General features: G+C 47.5%; 1 protein-coding gene across 11 annotated transcripts in view; it reads right to left on the minus strand.

Annotated features, from left to right (window-relative positions):
- The window catches only part of AGAP1 (ArfGAP with GTPase domain, ankyrin repeat and PH domain 1), a 265,277-nt gene that overhangs the window by 214,389 nt on the left and 31,420 nt on the right, over positions 1-19,468 (minus strand). For 4 of the 11 annotated variants that reach the window (XM_072342547.1, XM_072342541.1, XM_072342540.1 and 1 more), the window contains exon 1: positions 1,940-3,511. The exons of 4 other annotated variants lie outside the window; for them this stretch is intronic. In XM_072342547.1, coding sequence (XP_072198648.1) covers positions 1,940-2,996 — 1,057 coding nt within the window. In that variant the 5' untranslated portion in view covers positions 2,997-3,511. Of the gene's footprint in view, positions 1-1,939; positions 3,513-19,468 lie in introns of those variants that run through there. 3 more of the 11 variants (XM_072342546.1, XM_072342545.1, XM_072342543.1) reach the window with 2 other exon arrangements.

Here is a 19,468-nt window from a genome sequence, read left to right on the forward strand (position 1 = left end):
AAAGATGGTTTATTGTCCATATCAAGAATAATTTGCCCCAAATCTATCTCCACCCATTTCACAGCAGCAAGAAAAATATGTGGATTTAAACATTCTTTGCTCTTGCTTTACAAATCTGTAGCTTCAGCTTGTTCTGAACAGTATTACATGACCGAGGTAATTAGGAACAGATTTTCAACATGCATCACACAGGCAGCACTGGGATATCTGGGCGATGATGTTCCCTATGGACCTTAGGTAGGTGGTAGAAAGCAAGTGCAAAGTCAAATCACTCACACAGCACCAAATGATGTCACATGGCTAGCAAGTCTCAAGTAATAAAGTCTTTAATTAAGGATTCCTCCATCATTACTCTAAAATCTAGGCACACTAGGCTTCTGGAAAACACAACTGAAAGCTCCCTTCCAGCAGACAGAAAGGAGACTGGCATGTCCCCTTTGGAACGTCACTGGTTACTGATTAACTCAAGTCTTAAACTTACCCCAGACTGACAGGACTGTGATCTGTGGATATATACAGCTGTAAAATGTTTCTCCCCTTTAACAGTTGTTAAGTGCAATGGCACAGGACAGGCACGCAGAGTCATATGAAGCAACTCTCTCTTGTGGTTACCTCAAACTTGAACCAAGGTCAGACCACAATTTCCTCCAAGATTACTATGAACCCACATAAATGCCTCTACATCAATAAAACCTTACACTCCTCTGTTACGGGCTCTAAATATGTGGCTTCACTCCCCACACTTCATCCTTGGGCACGCTCCGAGCAGCACCAGTGGACTGAGGGGGCTGGCAGCACTGGGAAGCAGCTCTTGCTCCATGAACCCAGGGTGCAGTGAAGCCCTGGCACTGCTGCCCGCAGAAGCCATAGGTGTCACATGCCAAGGCCAGGCTGGATGGGGACCTGGGCATCCAGAGCTGGTGGGGGGCACTCAGCCCACAGCAGGGGAGTTGGCACTGGATAGGCTTTAATGTTCCTTCCACTCCAGCCATTCTGCAACTGTGTGAAGCTCCCCAGGTGAATCCAACAAAGCCCCCTGCTGTACCTGTCTTCCAGGTACAGCTTCTCACCTGAGAGCTTTATGTTTAAAGAAGCAGCGACTTGCAGATCACCGACCGCTTTGATTAGTGCTTAGCACTCAAAGTACCACAGTTAAATGCCTGATCCCAGAGACCTTATAAAGATTTAAAAGCACGAGTAGTGTCACAAGCCCCACAACCAGCATTTCTGGTCTGACACGTCCCAGCCACCACCTGCAGGATTCCTTCAGCACCTTGCAGAGTGCAGACAGTCACCCTGACTTCCATCCTACAGCAAGTGGGACGGAAAACTTTCAAGTTCTTCCTGCATCTTAAGGGACTCATGAATCCCAGCCTGACTCCACCTGCCATCAGCAGCAGCTGGCTAGTTAAATACTTAACGGAAAGAATGTCATTCAAAGAGAGTGGCTTCTGAGCATACCGAGCCCAACCGAAACACTTTGGAACAGAAGCACAGGACTTAAAACACCTCTGCATCAATGTTCACCTACTCCCTCAGGTCAGCAGACATTCCCAGATGCTGTCACCCACCTTCAGGGTTCCAGAGGTCCATACAGAAGGAGGGAGGCCCAGCACGGTGCGGCACTGGGTCACCCAGTGACCTACATACAGCCAGCCAGCAGCTCAGCTTCCACTGCATAATTGAGCGGGCTGTGCTTCTCTCACCCTGCCATCCCAGAGCACAGGGAATCCACCAAGTGCTTTTTCATTCATAAGACACACCTAATGTGCTCTCCTCAGAACCACACCATGCATCTAAGGAGAAAACACTACCAAAAACGTGCAATGCTCCATAAAGCACCATCCACTCGCACCCCAGTGCTCCCCGAGCCGTGTTTTCCCCCTCCTTTTGCATAAAGGGCCCTTAACACCCATCCCACCACCCAGGTTCTTTGCACCTTTGCGGGGGGACCCATCGATGCTCTCGGAGCTGGACTCGATGTCTGCAGTGGCTCTCCGGAGGCTGCTGAAATACGCCCTGGACCTGGAGAAGCTGCCGCGTGGGGATCGGCCGTGGGGGGTACCGAAGAGCGTGGAGGTGCCGTCCTTGCGGGCAAAGATGCCGCTGAAGAAGCGCAGCAAGCGGTGCTCGTGGGCTGCGGGCCCTCCCGGCGTGCCTTCTCGCCCCAGGCGCTCGGACAGCCGCTGCAGGTCGCTGTTATCCAGCGTGCGGTTCTTGCTCTTGCTCCGCTCCCAGCGCTCCAGCTCGGAGAGCGGCTCGGCCTTGCTCAGCACCTCGCCCACATCCAGCGTGTTGCGCTTCTCGGCGACGGGCGGCTCCGCGGGAGGAGAGTCGGGAGTCGCGGCCTCCTCGCTCGGCGCGGCCGGCGCCGGGAGGCAGCCGGAGCTGCTGTGCCTCCGCACCCGGCCCAGCGCCCGCGCCCGCAGCAGCTCCCCGCCGCTCCACTGCCTGAAGCTGAAGCTGCGCCGCAGCAGGCCCGGCTGCCTCCGCGGGCTGCGCCCCGGACCGGCGGCCTCCGGACCGGCGACCTCGGCGGGCGGAGAGCCGGCCGCGGCCCCGTGCCCGCCACAGGTGGCCGCCTCCCGGGAGCCGGGCTGCCGCGGCCAGCCGAAGGGCGGCTCGGCGGGGGGCTGCCCGCTCCTCCGCGGCACCTTGAGGCGGCCCAGCTCCAGCTGCCCGGTGCTGAGGGTCCTGAAGTTGCGGAAGCCGCCGGGGCTGGGCACTCGGTCCTTCTCCTCGCCGCCCTCCTCTTGCTCCTCGCCCTCCTCCTCCTCCACCAGCAGCAGCCCGGCGCGGGGAAGGCTGCGGGTACCCGCCTGGCCGCCTCCCCTCCGTCCTCGCCGAGCCGGCTCCGGGCCGCCGTCGGGCCCCAGCAGCTCCTTCTTCACCATGGTCACGGAGATGCGGTAGACGGTCTTCCTCTGGGGGGTGCCCCGCTGCATCCTCTCGGGAGAGGCGGCGGCCGGCGGCTCGCTGCTGTCCAGCAGGTACATGGCTGTCTTCAGGCGCGCACCCCGGGCCCCATGCCGACCGAAGCGTGGGGAGGAACACGGCGGGGGGCGAGCCCCGCGTCACGCCCCCGCCGCCCGTCCGCAGCCCGGCTCCCGGCGCTCAGCCGCGGCGCTCCCGCATCGCCGGCTCGGCGCGGGGGGCGGCCCCTGGGGCAGCGCGGAGCGGCTCACCGCCATTCACCGCCCGCACGCATCGCCCTGCGGATCCCGACGCGCGCCGCCGACAGAAAACAGGTCCGGTTTTCAAGGGATTAGAGCGGCAGCAGCCTCCGATTTCATTGTTTACGGCAGACCGCACGTTTGCATATTTTGCGCCCCCGGGTTGTTGGTTTTTTTCCCTTCTCCCGCCCGAGTAAATCCGCTTAGCGCCGGCAGGAAGGAGCGGCTGGGCAGGCAGGGCACTGCCAGGCGACGCGGCCGCTCCGCAACGCTGCCGTTCCCGCTCCGGAGGCAGCACCAGGAGGCAGCAGCCCGGCCCCGGCCCCAGCCCAGGAAGCCGCGGCCTCGGCAGCCGCCGGCCGGGCGGCCCCAAGCGCCGGGCTGGAGTCGAGCCGCCAGGAGCGGAGCGGCTGTTCCGAGCACCAAGCAGCGGCCCTAGGCTCCAATTCTGCTTTAAGAGGCCGAGGGAGGTATTTGGACCGCACAGGAGGAGGCAAACGCTGCCCAAAATCCTCCCACCCAGATGCACAGATGCTGAGCTGGGGCTGGTGCACGTCCTAAGGGCAACACTGACTTTTTGACACCAAAGAGTCAAAATTAACCCAGATCTATAATAAAAGGATGAAGGAAAGGGATAAGGTAACTAAAACAGAACTAAAACCCAGTGCTGTCTAAGCAATGACAGGCAGGAGGGCTTCAAAATCAGGTAGTCTGTGAGCACATTGCTGTGCCCATCGGCTTCCTGACTGCAGCAGGATCCTGCAACAAGCGCTATGGAACAACAGTGCCAACTGGAGCCCACTTCTTTACTGACTTAAGCCACTTCTCTAGCTGTGACAAATGCCGTTGTTCCTAACCCAGAATAATTACTCACTATTCACCTTAGCTCCAATGTCACCAAATAGTTTTGTATAGGTGTGAATACAAAACCAGGCACCTGTGCAACCATTGGAAAAACAGGCCTGTAACCCAACGGAGCTCATCCATCATAATAAGAAAACCAACATCCATTCATTCCATGACAGAGGGCTGCCAGCAGGACAGCAATTAGCACCGCCGCAGTCCCTGGGACGCACACGGAGCCGCCGCCCGCTCCACGCCACGTTTTGCGGCAGACAGACGCAGGCTCCCCGCTCCCAGCCGAGCCAACCATTTTTCAGCTGCCCTGCATGGCAGAGCCGTGAGGAGCCGCTCCGAGGCGCGGAGGCAGAGGCACGTTCCTCCAGCTCCGCTCCGCAGCCTCGTCTCCCGGTCGTGGTGGAACGCGATGGGATGTGCCATGGGACGGGAGGCGGGCAGGCTCCCGCTGTGCAAAGCATTTCTCTCTCCCAAATCCCCCTTTCCTTTCTAGAGGCTGTGCTTTAGTCGACGTGCTGTCATCAGCTGGACGGTCCCAGCTCAGACCCCATGCTGTAACACAAGCTGGCTGCACCCCACCCCAGCGACCCTCCTTCCCAGCCACGCCATGCCTCGAAAGGCTCTCTAACTTGTTTCGAAACACAAGCAACGTGGATGTCTCAAAATACATCATCATCATCATGAAGATGCTTCATGCACACTCACAAAGCCTGCTTCACTTGCAAGCTGCAGTACTACAGCATGAGCTGCACTGCAGCGAGACACTGCTCACTGCTAAAAGGAAGCCAGGAATTAAGCTCTAGGGGAAAAAGAAAGAGTAAATGATGAGAAAGTGCAGAGTGCAACTCCTGTCCCCAGGCAGGAAGATGCCCTGGAGTTCAATTCCTCATGGCTGCCAGCCAGGCCACTGACCGCTCACCCACAGCAGAATGCAATGGGGAGGAGAAGCATCCTTAAGGCAAGTCCACTAACAGTACTGGGAGAGTCTTAAAGTGTTCTTAAACCATCAGGAGTGATGGAAAATAGGCCTTGTATTTCCTCTGTTCCAAAGAAACCCAATGTCATGGGGTTTGTTCAAAGCAAGTTCGCCCCTAGATGCACAGTATGACTCCAAGTATGTGCTCCTTTAACAAATTCCTCACGGAAGATGAAATCAGGTCACCTGAACAATTCTCACCACTATTTAGAAGTGATTTCACTTTTCTCTTCTAGAAATATTGCATTCCATCCATCCGCTGGTTGTCATTACAGATCAGTGCTCAATGAGGGAATGAGAGGAGGCATCTGGATGAGAACAGCATTCTGCTGGAGGGTACCAGCAACACAGAGACCAAACTCAAGGTCTCTCTCAAGCCATGGGGTTATTACATTAAGCCACTGATCTGTGTTCTTTGTCACTACACGCTTGTCCATTAAAATCTGCCCCAATTCACTGCAGGCAATTTTTGCTAAGACAAAGAACAGGGGCATCTCAACAAGAGGAGCTACCAGCGAGATGTCAGTACTTCTATCAATAACAGCTTTACTGTCAGCACAATGGGATCACATCCCTGCCCTGAAAAGCGAGCAGGAAATGGAAAAAGGCTGACGGGATGTGCACTGAAAATGCATTACAACTGTTTGTTACCACGAGAGAAGGAAACGCTTGGAGTTCTGGGAAAGGGACCATGAGCTGTATCGAGCCTGTATTATCTACCCAAAAGAAATATGAATGCTATAATTTGCTTGTACGCATGCTGGCAATGTAACCTATATGATCCTGCTCGCCATGCTTTGCAGCTCTTAAGACAAGACACAACGTGTCAGCACTGACACTTCTCAGACACTAACACCAACAGAGAGGGCACCCTCTGTTAGAGATGCTCAGGAAGCACTGAGGGCAGCCTGAATCACAGAATGGCCTGGGTTGAAAAGGACCACAATGATCATCTGCTTTCAACCCCCTGCTGTGTGCAGGGTCGCCAACCAGCAGCCCAGGCTGCCCAGAGCCACATCCAGCCTGGCCTTGAATGCCTGCAGGGATGGGGCATCCACAGCCTCCTTGGGCAACCTGTTCCAGTGTGTCACCACACTGAGAGTGAAAAAAAATCCCTAATATCTAACCTAAACTTCCCCTGTCTCCATTTAAAACCATTCCCCCTTTTTCCCATCACTATCCAAAAGAGGCTGAAGGGACCGCCCTGTTCCTCTGGTGCCCTTCAGCCACGGGTAGGCAAAGATTCCAGAGCTTCCATGAACAAACAAGATAACTCACCTTTTTACACACCCAGCTAAGCCTTATCAGGCTGTTAACAATGAAAGTTCACATACAATGTCACTTCAAAATGTCAGTTTAAGTACACAGTTTGTAAAGGTAAAAGCCGCGCTTGTCTCAACACACAACACCTCTGTAAGTTTCAAAAACCCCTCTACCTTATTTTGGGTATTGTTTTTGCTCAAGTTAATTGCTTTACAGCCCACCTGTTGCCTTTAACCCTCACCACACCCGGTAAAATATTCCAACAGGCAGCATTAGCATGCAGTTCCATCTGCTCACACACAGGACTGACTCCTGCTTGTTATATTTGGTGCAAGAAGCAGGAAAAAAAATCCCTCAGGAAATGGGAAAATGTTCCTGCTAGCTATCAAGCGTTGCTCATTTTTAGGCAGGCCACTTTTCACCTCCAGTCATTTACATACTTCAAGGAGACTGCACTACAGTGAGGAAAAAACCCATCAAAACCCAAGGAGCTAGAATGTAATCTAACAAGGGTCAGAAGCATGTGAATAGCTCATGAATGGCACAACACCGCTTAAGTTCACAGAGTGGTTGGGTTGGAAGGGACCTCAAGGATCACGGAGCTCCAACCCCCTGCTGCATGCATGGCAACCAACCTCCACGTTTCACACCAGGCCAGGCTGCTCAGGGCTCCATCCAACCTGGCCTTAAACACTTCCAGGGACGGATGGGGTATCCACAGCTCTCTGGGCAAAGATCAAGTGATTTTCTGCACGAAGCCCAGACAGACTTCGGAAATGCTATAAATTCAGATGTTACAAAAACGCACTAATATCAGAAACAGGCAACCTCTCAGCTACAGCATTTGTAGCACAGCCATCATTCTCAGCACTGCTGTTCCATATTCCCAGGCCAAAGGGCCCTCAGGGAATAGAGGCTCACGGTACATCTTTTTAGCTTCAGAAAGGGAAGCGCTGTTTGAGATTCAAACTCAAGTCTATTGCAGAACATGTACCCACACACTTTGTTTACTCTGTACGACAAACATCTGCACACTAAACCTATGATTTGCACGGAATTACACAAGCACGCCTTCTGCTTCCATACAAAAGCAGATGGATGGAAATGGCCTGGACCCCTAGCCCTCCAGTTACTGGATTCAATAAGCCACCTGTGCATTACGGAGGACTTGCATTAAAAGCTTGCCTAATGCTGTCCTGTAACTGAACAGATCACAGCATCTGTAGAAGCCTTTTAACATTTGCTGAAGCTGTTTCAAGCAATCTAGTGCCGTAGTAAAGAATTCAATAGAAAATGAACACAGCAGTGTTTTCAAGCCACTGAGGAGCTAACAAATACAGAGATGTTTCTGGTAGGTATTGAAAGCACCAGACCAACCCAAGAGGTACTTAAGTGCCTAAAAGCAGTGAAACTGACCATACAAAGTCAGCAATCCCAAACACTTCAAATAGTACATAACTCGCTCAAGTCTTTATTTACCCAGCAACTACATCCCATCACCTGCTTCCACAGCTCCAGCTTGGTTCTCCTGTTCAAACAACCCTCTGCTACACCACAGCCCCTTAGGCTTCAAAGCACACGTGTGGTGGGAGTCCTCGTGAACTACTTACAGGCTTCACCTCTTGGAAGCGCAGATCTCACTATGTGAAAATTGGGCCAGTTTTCTCAGCAGTGAATCGAAGACAGAGGTGAGAAGCAAATCAAGTTGTTACAAGTATCCACTTCAGCCTGCACTTCAACCATTTCCACTACTGAGTACATACAGAGCCGCACTGAGGCGGATTTTGCTGCAACGTTTGAAGAGGCCGGGGGTGTGATTGAGTGTAAAGCTGGGATGCTACAACACAGAACACAGCTGTGCTCCAGTGCAGTAAGAAGGTACAACAACCCCCTATTAGAGACAGGCACCATTCCACAGAGTCCTATTGCCACACAGCTGATAGGAAACACAAAGATGGACATCACCTACTATCTGAATATCTACGGGGTAGTTTTAACGTGAAAGGCTCGTCTTTGATCACTTCAGAAGACCAGCCTGAAATAGCAGCACTTCTTACTAACCACGTGGAAAAGTTGCTCTGCCTATGGACTTTGACTAGCCCAGTTCTGAAAGGGTAAGCTAGTGCTGTGAGCCTGTCACTCTACAAGGCCACAGCAACAGGCCATTTGCCCCCACCTCCCTTTCTTCCACCCTCCACCAGCTGTCAAATAGTTTCCATGCCATTTCATTAACTGAATAATAAAATATATATCCAACAGCTTTTCTTACATGCAAAAAGAAAAAAAAAAAAAAAAAGAATGGGGGCTGGAAAAATCACTTCCTTGCTTTTGCTGTTTTAGCTCCAAAGCTAAGCAAGCCCAGCTGCTCAGGAAATACCATTGTAATGAACACATTATTGAACATGGAAGAATCTATCGAGATTGCTGTCAGAAAGTTCACATGAGGCAAACAGGCCAGAAATCAAATGGCTCCCCCAAAATAATTCGCTGCCGTGTTTAACAAGTTCATCTTTCAAGTGTAAGGCACGCGATTAAAAGTCCTTTCCAATAACGCCATGTAAATACTAAACTGCAGTGATTTCGACAGGCACACGTGGGTGAGTCTCCGCTACTAATACAACTGGGGAATGAAGCCAGGGAGGCCCCATGTGCTAAGGTGGCCCTATTTGCCATGGGGGCTGGACCATGGAGCTCCCAAGGTCGCTTACAACTTCTCCCATCCCATATGTAAAATAACTCATTTCACATGTCCTGCTTTCAGGCTGCCTGGCTCATGGTTTTGCTTTCATTGTCACAGTGAAGAACCACGCTGATGAACGCATCCCCAGCAAGACCCTTCCAAGAGTAGATGGAGCACAACTGATGTACAACTCCTTTCCCGAGCAAATCTTCACAGTTGCTATTATTTTCACAACAAGAGCACTTTCTTGTCCTTCATAAAGTCCTACAGCCTCTGCTTCTCTCTCGTTGCCCCACGCTTTCCACTCACACAGTGCTTATGATGAGCTGCCACACCAACTTCACGTTAATATAGACATCTCCAGCCCTTAAACTCCACCACACATTGGTATCTCATCCATTTGCTCACTTAATCCAAACTAAACCCACTGTAGCATCTAAGTTAAGTCAGTGGGCTTTTGAATCCATGGAGCACGTTTAAAATGCAGATAATCATTCCCTCATAACAGAAGCTTTGTGATCTAACAGGTGCTGGAAGAGCAGCTTATAGAAGGATGATCTCTAAATAAATACAGATATTTGAATCCCTTACAACACTGTCAAAGCACAGCCTTTTACATCAGCCATTAAAAAGCCTCACGAGATGCCAACTATCCCAACAGACCTGGGTTAGGAAGTCAAATAATTCTGTCAACGCAGGCAATACTCAATTATTCCACAGCAGGAGAAGCTGAGAAAACACCACTTTTTCCTGCTATTATTAGTGCTTTTGTGTTCAGGGATCAAAGGTGTGTATGAAGCAAGATCTACAACATGACACAAATGGGAAGAACACTACTGAACACCACTGCCATGCTCCATCTCTGTCCCCAGCTGCTCATTTTATCAGCAGTACAACAAGGAAGGGGTAACAGATGCACTGATGGTTTACTGCATTGCTTTTGGGGAGTTCCTCACTAATGTCATCAACCATGCGTTTTCAGGCTTTATTCAGGACAGATGAGGATCTTTCGTTGCCAACTAGCATACCAAATTATACACTTGATGATGACAAGACCAGCTCAAGCTTTACTCCTGCCACATTCTGTTCTACAACAGCTTTGTTATTGTAAGCAAAACACATATAGAAACAAAAGTCATTCTATTACCTAATTCTCTTCATGCAATTGCAAGTTTTCAACTTCATCCAGCAAGGTCAAGCATCCAGGAAGCATGAAAGTCGTGCAACACATTCCCCAGCAGATCCCAGAGAGCAGCTCTTGGGGTAGCTCCTCTGCTCCAACACAGTGCCACAGGCTCTGCCATCAGGCAGGCACCTTGAATCACACCTCATCCCAATGCTGAGCTTCTACCCACCAACACATTACATACCACTAATTAAGACAGAGGAAATAACCAAGACAAAACCAGCTAAAACTATTCCCTCTAGAATAAGTTGCTGATTTTGATTGTTGTCGGTGCTGCTGCTTTTGGTGGTGGTGGTTTTCTGTGTATTTTTGGGGAAGGTGTAGTATGCAGTAGTTGTTTTCTTATTACTCTGAAGAAAAATCGACTGTTAACACCATTTTTATCTCAAGTTGGAAACAGCTCATCACTATTTATAAGACAAGTTAGATTCATCCAGTTTGTAACTGTGCCACATAAACCAAACTACAGCTGGAACTGTACTTACACTGCTGCCACGAGTCCTGCCACTGACTAAGGAGAACGGGGAGCTGATGACAAACCCATAAGTGAGAAAAGTGCCATCTCCACACTTCGTCTTGTTGTCTTTGAAATACTATTTCAGGCTTTCTTCATCTAAACATTATCTATTATTAGAGAGCAGCAGTTACCATAAATGAGTCTTCCACAGCTATAAGGCGACCGGTTTAAGCAAGGAAAGAGTTCATACTAAGACAGGGCAGTGACATCATCAGACAGAGGGTGGATGCTCATTTTAACCATGGGTTTCTTTTAGAGACTGCTGGAGCATTTTGCTCTTCAGCCCCTTATTCTATGTTCTTTCTCTGATGATTCTGTAGAAGCTTAATACACTTTGTAAAGCAAGTTTAATAGTAGCCCACACCTCAACAGCTTCACTGTGAGGATCTTAGGGGTGACAGCGTTGAGGGCCCTAGTAAAGCCTAGGAAGAGAATATCCACTGCTCTCTCCTCATCCGCTGAGCTGGCCAGTTTCTGACAGAGCTCATCAGGTTGGGCAGGTATGACTAGCCTTGGAGAACCCACGTTGACTACTCCTGATATTTTTCTTCTCTTTCACATAGAAATGGTTCCTAGGATGTATTCCATCACATTTTCATTGCCTTTGGGCACTTCCCCAGTCACTGCGGCCAAGCAAAGATTACAGAGCAGCCTCACATCTGCCAGCTCCCTCAGAGCTCGTCAATGCATTCCAACAGGACCCATGGACTGATGCACGTCCAGGTTGCACAGGTATTCCCTGACTTGATTCTCATCCACAAAAGAAGCATCTTTCTTATTTCAGCCTTCCAGCCTGCTTTCTGGAACCTGGCATTTCCAGAGGCCAATCTTGCTGGTAAAGCTGAGGCAAAGAAAGCATTCGATACCTCAAACTCTTCATCAACGCTCATCACACAAGCTTCCCTTCCATCAACAAGAAAAATTTCCAAAACACCAAAAAAATCAATGTATTATTGCACTATTGACAAAGGTGGACAACATACACAGACTACAACCCTCACAACTTCAGTATATTAAAAGAATATTCTCACAATTCCATCAGGAAAACAGACTGCTGCCTTAGAAGTCCTTCACCATCAGACCTGGCAGCTCAGACTGAGTCTAAGGTAGCTTATGCTAAAGCATTTCCAACTGCCCATCAGGGCTACCTGCAACTAACGTGCATTTCATTGCACTTAAAATGAAAGACTTTGTGCATATTCTTGTTATGCATGGGAAGCAAAGCAATAGTATAGAAAGTCTACAAATGGTTTTATTCAGTAAAGAATATGTGCGTTATAACAGATGGCCAAGTCCTAAGGAATAAAGCAATTCAGGAGATTTATACCCAACATAACAAGCACATATATCTGATCAAGGTTCAAGCTTAAGAAAACTGAAGGGGGTTATTCATAACATTTCTGTAACATGATTAAAAAAAAACCTCTTTAAAGTCACAGTGATAGTGCAATACTGCCTCTTGATGTAATTAATATGCCTAAACAGGCTTATTTTGGAGTATCATTTATAGAAGAATCACCGTGTCCAAATTAACATTCTTCACAAGACTCTGAACCATCTTTTTCAAACATGATGGAAGTGAAAACAAACAAATGCACAGTATCAGAACTACGAGGACTTCACATCAAGCACTAGTTATGACTGGGTGGAAATAGAGGTCATTCAGCAATACGGCCATCATGTGAAAGGCTGTTAGGTTGAGTTCCCATTACTTCCCAGCCAGAGCACTGCTCAGTGGAACGGCAACACTACACCCACACCGAGACCATGTTTCAGGGCTACAAGTCATGTTTTACCCTGAAGCCTTTCCAATCTGCATGGAGGTGTTTCCCATGCCATATATCGTGCCCCTTCGCAATTGCTGTAGAGAGTAATGGACATTTACAATACCTCAAAGTCAGTATTTGGATGAGCAACTTCAAAAAAACCAAGAAGATTCTTGAAGCTGGAGCTAACAATAAGCTTAAAGATAATTTCAGAATATTCTGCAATTAGCATCAAGATACACAATGGTTAAAAGTCATGCTAGAAGCCTCGGCTGCTCAAAGTCATCCCACCACTCACCACTGAGTCTCAGTTATCAGATCCAGCACAGCAGCCAAGAACCCAGTAATGACTTTTCAGCAAGGAACATGGGTTTGAAAGCTGGCATTGCCACCCAAACTGAGTAAGATGCAATTTCATCTCCCACAAACAGGCTGACACAGAGACCAAGCAAACTCTCAAAGCAGAAACGCATCCAAGTTCATCAGTTGCTGCCTGCACACCAAGTTTCTCTTCGTGCTCCTCTTATAGCCGTGTAATTTCAGGGAGCTTACAGAACTAGAGGCAAAATAAGTAACCATCTAAATATTTACATTCTTTCAACTCTTTAGCACACACAAACACTTGATTCTGCAAACACTTGATTCTTCTCACAGGCCTCAAAATGACCTACTGATAAAGTGACGTTGATGCTCATACCTGCTATTATCGTGCACTGAAGCATCTCATCTCATGAAGGGTTTCACACAGATGCTTAAAGATGAAAAGTTCATTGCTCATTTCAAGAGCTCGTGCCTTCTCCGACACAACCCTAGCTCAAATATTGCCAAATAAGTACATACTGATTTTACAGCAAATAGCAGTTTTTGCTTATTTATCTTTACATATTAATACGCGCAATGGAGAGAAAAACAACCAAGCAGTTTCGCATGCATTCACTATTTACTCTGTTAGGCAAATATAATGCTAGAGGTTATTCTTAAGACAGCAAAACAGATGTTGAGTCCAAAGGAAATTTTTCTCAAGAGGAGATACCCAGGAAGTTTGTCTTTCCAATCTGCTCCAGCCCACAGAATTTCCCACCACATTTATACAACTGGGAAAACTACGGATCAGCCTCCAACTGAACCGTATGTAACAGAAATACCAGCTATAAGGGCTCCACCACTGTCACTCATAGTATTACCGTTCTCATTTAAGTGCTTTATATTCAGCATATAAGCTCGAAATCCAACTTTTTGCTGTCCAAAAAAATCAAGGCTACAGAACATTTTAAACCTAAATGACAATCACAGCACTGTTACACTTTGCAACAGCATAACTTCCCATTAGTAAGTTAAATTCCATTGGATAAGCATAGAAAATGGCCTTCACAATAGTAAGGGTAGCATTTCCACTCATAGCAAGTTAAACAGCTGCAGCTGAAGTATCTAGACAAATAAAATACACCACAAGTTCCTACTGCATTTATAAGATAAAGGAATCCTCTTTTACTCCATTCACAGAACCTCAGAATGGTTCAGGTCAGCAGGAACCTCCCCAGGTGATACAGTCCAAGGGGGTCACTAAAATCAGGTATCCCAGGACTGTGACTATTTGGGTTCTGAGCACCCTCCTGGTGGAGGTTCCACCATATCTCCAGGCAACCCGTTCCAGTATCTGATCACTCTCATGGCTGAGAAGTATTAACCTGTGTTTAGATTACCTCTTGTCCCATCAGCAGGCACTAATGGAAGAAGCGTACCTCCCTCAATTACCACTCATCAGGTACTTCAGACATACTGGGGAGATCCAAAGAGCCTTCTCTTCTCCATGCTCAAGAGGCTCATCTCTCTCAGCCTCTACCCATACAAAAGATGCTGCAGGCCCTGAATTATCTTTTGGATCCACAATAGATTCGCAAAAGTGAAGCTCTACCTTTCTTGCCCAGCATTAATACTAGGACTCTAGATGTGGCCTCACCAGCCTTCTTCAGCCTTCAAGAATAAGAAATGAGCTCAGGCCTTCCGATGCTGACAGCCACAGTAATCATTAAAAGCAATTAATCTAAGGCTAGAGCTAAATCAAGGACTTCTATACTGCATTTCTTTCTACATGTTTTTGTTGGTTTTTTTTGTTTTTTTTTTTACTTCTAGAAGAACATTTGTGTGCCAAATTTCATCTCTTACACTTGCCAGGCTTCATTCAGCATGAGAAATAAAATAGTAAGGTAAACCCATAATGCCATAACGTTACTGTAACACACATTACTTGCTTGTAAATACTAGGAAGTTATCTCTGGCTCATGTTTAGTGGTTTTCTGTTGCCAGAATGAAATATACATCAGGATAACTTGCTTGGCAAGCATCCAGTTGCAGCTGCAAATAGTTGTTTCAGTTGCATGTGGTAATAGAAGGCTATGTTTCAAAACGAAGGTAAAACATCACCAGAACTAAGAGCATTAAGCATCCAGCTAGGGTTTCTTGGATCAAAGCCTGATCTGAGATGGGCTGCCCACTCAAACAGTTCCAAACCCCTTTGCAGCTGTAACACGTCCAGCTTTCAAGATCTTTTGCAACCCAGAAGAAGAGAAGAGCTCTTCAGCAAGCTGCACTATCAGCAATGCATTGTCTGGGGCTTAAAACAAGGAGCTGAAGAGGACAATATACAAGCAAGAGAAATATGAAGTCTGTGGCTTATTATGCAACACATACTCAATTCTTGATGCTCAGCCAGGCGGTATCCAGTGGCACAAAAATTCCTTGAAAATGATAATTATTTGCAGAATGATTTTAAGTAGAATCCAATAAGCTTGGAAGTTCCTTTGTATTTCACTTACATACAGTCAAATAGAAATGGATAGCAGACTGTAAAGCATAACAGCACCACAAATATTCTGGTACACACAAGGGAGGTGCCAGCAGGAAGCTTTCTGCTTCTCAACTGCCCTGCCAGTAACAATGCTGAGCATGCATGAGGAGCCAGAAGGGGACAGAACCACAACAGCTGACCTGGTCTGGCCAAAGGGATGTCACGTACTGTATGGCATCACATTGAACTAGAAAACTGGGCAAGCTGTTTATCATTTGTAACAATGACATTTAATAGTTGCTTGCCATGAAGCTGATTTATCAGCTCTCAGATTTGATTTAGGTAGATCCTTTCTTGTTGTATGTGCTCCCTGCTTTGCTATTTATCATCTCGGGGGCTGGTTAAAGGTTGCTTCTGGTTCCACTCCTGTGCTGCATGCTGTTTAACACTCACATAGGATATGAAAGAAGCTCTGGTGACGAGCCTAACATCTGTGCTCAGCACAGCCACCATCCCTGCAGTTTGGGAACAATCTCTCGGAAACAAGTATGTTTTTCACCATACTCCTCCAAGATCCAGCCTGTGGAAGACACAAGGAAGGCAGGGGATGAGATCTTCCCATTCTCTCTAACCTAGCAAATACGAAACAAGCTTTCTCAGGCATTGTGGGTTTCTGGAGAATGCATATTCCGGATTGCAGTCTTTAGTGCAAACCCTCTCTATCAAGTGACCCAGAAGAAGAATGATTTCACACGGGGCCCCAAGCAACAACAAGCCTTCGAACAAACTGAACAGATCGCTCGTGCATCAGCCTTTGGGCCAGTCTGGGCAGGAAAACATAGAAAAAGGAGAACGGTCCCACCTGAAGCCTCTGGCAGAAAGCCTCAGGAAAGACTTAAGGGTCAGCCCCAGGGTTTTGGAGTCAGGAATACAGAAGATTCAAGGCAAAAAGCACAAAAGGAAAAACCACTTTCATCATATTTACTGTTGGCATTAGCTAATACCTGTAGCATTTTGGACTCCAGGAAGCTAGCAGCTGAAAGGCTGCTGAGAGAGTGTAGTTGATACACATAAAAAACCCTCTTAGCAAACTGCTGCTTCAATAGAAACTCATCTCCTTTACATCAGCAGCGTACATGGCAGTGCTAAAGACATCACCTTTTCCTATTTTCCCATTTATCTATTAGAAAGCCTATACAGCAAAAAGACTGTCAACCACTGGTAGCAACATTACTGAAGCCATGGCAGTCTCCTTTTCCAGCCAAGCTTTCAGATATGCCCACTTAAAGCTGTAGAGTTTAATTCCCAAGATCTCAGTCTCATAAACTCTCTCACTGTGGCAACACCCACACACGCATTTCCCCATGTTTGTCACAATACTCAATTAAGCCATCTTCAAGTTTCTTATAGCCACACGGTGCCATCTGACCTTCATTTAGCTTGTAGTATCACAGCACCCTGAGGGCTTTTATCAAGCCATGAACACAACAGAATATTTCTAGGCTTATGCATTTACTTCACGCAGATGGTACAAGACCTGCATTTCCCTTTGCATTATCAGCCCTTCCAGTCAGGTTTTTGCCATACCAGAACACAGCAGGTAATTGATATTCTCCTTTAGTTCTAACATTGTTACACAGAACATCAGGGAAAAGGATGTGCTGATGTGCACACGTCCTGGAATAAGAAAGTAGCACCGCTTTCAGTCTAACTCTGTTTGGAACCTGCATTTTGTAACTACATTCCCACAGCTGAGCATTCAGGGCTATGAAGTTCAGAGGAATACATCAGCTACCTAAAATTGCTTTTCTCAGTTCCCTGCCCATTATTCAAACAGAAACCAATTCCTCACTTCATCCCCTCCGCAGTCCAGGAGCATTAATCTTCTTTTCAGCAAATTAACTCTTCTCTGTCCTTCTCATGAGCAAATCAGAAGATGGTACTTCTGCACTGAATTTCTGATGGGAACGTTGGCAGATTTCCCTCCTTGTAGCTATTTTTTCCCCCCCTTTAGTGGGGTTTGATGGGAACATTCCCCACTCTGACCACCGCAGCAGATAAGAAGGGAAATATTAACCCAGTATGGTTTGCTTTCCCCTCTTCAAGATCATCAGCCCCACCACAACAAGCTTTCAAAAGCATCCACAGAGGAAGAACAACTGCAGGTATTATAAAATCCTCAGCATTTCAAGAGCAAGAAAGAAAGAAAAGGGAAAAAAAAACACCGCTAAGCCAAACAATGGCTCTTGTTGCCAGCCACAAGGGACAAAAGCAACACTCTTCCACTGTCTACAGGAAACACAATTCGATTTGCTGCATGTTGATAACCACTGAACAAGAAGGAAAAGCTTGCTGAAAGCCACGTGCTTGCTGGAAGGCAACCGTGAGGATGTCGGCCAAAATAAATACTAACGCATGCCCATGGAGGAACAAATGCCAAGAGCAGATGCTGAACAATGGGTAACAGCCTTGGACCGTCCTGCATCATTAGGAAGACTGTTTCTTAGGCAAGAAAGGGTTTGAGGTTCCTGGATAGCAAAGGCTATCTAAGCAAGAAAGCTGACAGGGCACAAGCCCAGCAGAATTCCAGATACAGACTTCTGGGTTGTGTTCTTTGTTTTGTTTTCTTGCCAATGTGATGCAATTTGTATCATTAAACTAAAAACCTGACAAATGGATTTTCTTACTGCTTATTATAGAAACATGGGGAGAGGTAACAGGGGGGAAGGTATGAGGAGCAAAAGCAAAGCAGAGCAATGCACTGAGCACCCGGGGTGGAAAAACAAGGCGAGTGCTGCAGGAGCCAGGTCAGCCTGCACAGAGGGGATGCAGGAGGGGTGCGGAGGGAAGGAAGTAGTTGATAAGATCACGTTCGGCACTCAAGAACCTGAAGCGACTCCAGCATCCAGCCCAATAAGGGACATCTTTAGAAGGCTAAGGATAGAGAAGAAGCACAGGGGTGCAGCACAGCAATCACGCTACAAGGCTGGCTCTAAGCTCTGCTACTGCGGCAGGAAAATTAACTCTCATCCCCCTGCCCACCGTTAAGACCAAAGGTGCCCGCTGGGGCACCCTGATGAGATGACAAGTTACACTTAGGATTTATTTTCCCAGAGCAATTCCAGCGAGCAGTAAATACACTCACTTCATCTCCCGAAAGCCATTTAAGGCAGCAGAAAATACAGAAACATATAATTTCAAATATTAAATTGCCATAACCCGGTGAGCTACTCTGTCTCCACTCATCTCATCTTTCTGCAGCATCTCATCTTCACTGAGCAGAGCCCGCAAGTGCTTCTGACAGGGCTGGAAGGGAGCCCATTGCCAGGCAGCTGCTCTGTTGTACTCACATGCAGGCTCCCAGAGGACCGTGACAGAAGTCCAGGCCACACAGCAATGGTCCCAAAATCAAGCAGATGGCAGTTCTGGTTGCAGAAAACATGCCTTCACTTTCCTACATGTATCAGGATATCGTGTGATTCCTGTTGTTTAACATGAGCGTGGATGTGCTTTGGTGGTGGGACTCAGTAGGTCAGATCGATGGTTGGACTGCATGTTCTTGAAGGTCTTTTCCAAGCTAGCTGATGCTGTGATTCTATGCTATGAAACATTTCCCAGTCCCCTGCTGTAAAATCAGATCACTGGCATACTGTACATTTTTACCTCACCCACATCCTTTTATGACAGACAACACCCTCATATGCCACACCTTGGACTAGTGTAACTTGGTAAATGACATTAAAGCGCTGCCCTTACATTAACACCAGCATCTCAAACTCAATAAATACCCATGACGCTGAACAAAAACACCGAAGGGTTTGGTATCTTCCCCCCCCCCAAGGAATGTTCAAACCCCTTGGGAACAGCACAAACATAAAATGACAAAAATACCATCAGAAATGATTGAGTGATGGCAGAAACTTCTGCTAAGGAAGAACTAATGGGATAGAAGAGTAGAGCTACAAAGCCAGCCTGGCCACGTCTGTGTCCTGAAACTCAAGAGATGTAAAGTTATTGCCATTAAACAAAAAACAGGCACTCACTAACCTGAAATAAAAGTGACAGTGACCTAAATCAACAGTGAAAAGCAAATCTTAATAGGCCAAGACTTTGCTTGTCATTATTCCCCATACCCAAGGAAGTAATTCAGCATACGCAGCCTGCACGTGAAGTACCATTATTTACACCATGCTTGCTTCAGTGCTGAACGCAATAACAGCTCCTGTATAGGCAAGCAGTGTTTTTGTTCCATATTCAAAAT

This window comes from Excalfactoria chinensis, chromosome 7 (genome assembly GCF_039878825.1).
Source record: "Excalfactoria chinensis isolate bCotChi1 chromosome 7, bCotChi1.hap2, whole genome shotgun sequence".
Lineage (NCBI taxonomy): Eukaryota > Metazoa > Chordata > Aves > Galliformes > Phasianidae > Excalfactoria > Excalfactoria chinensis.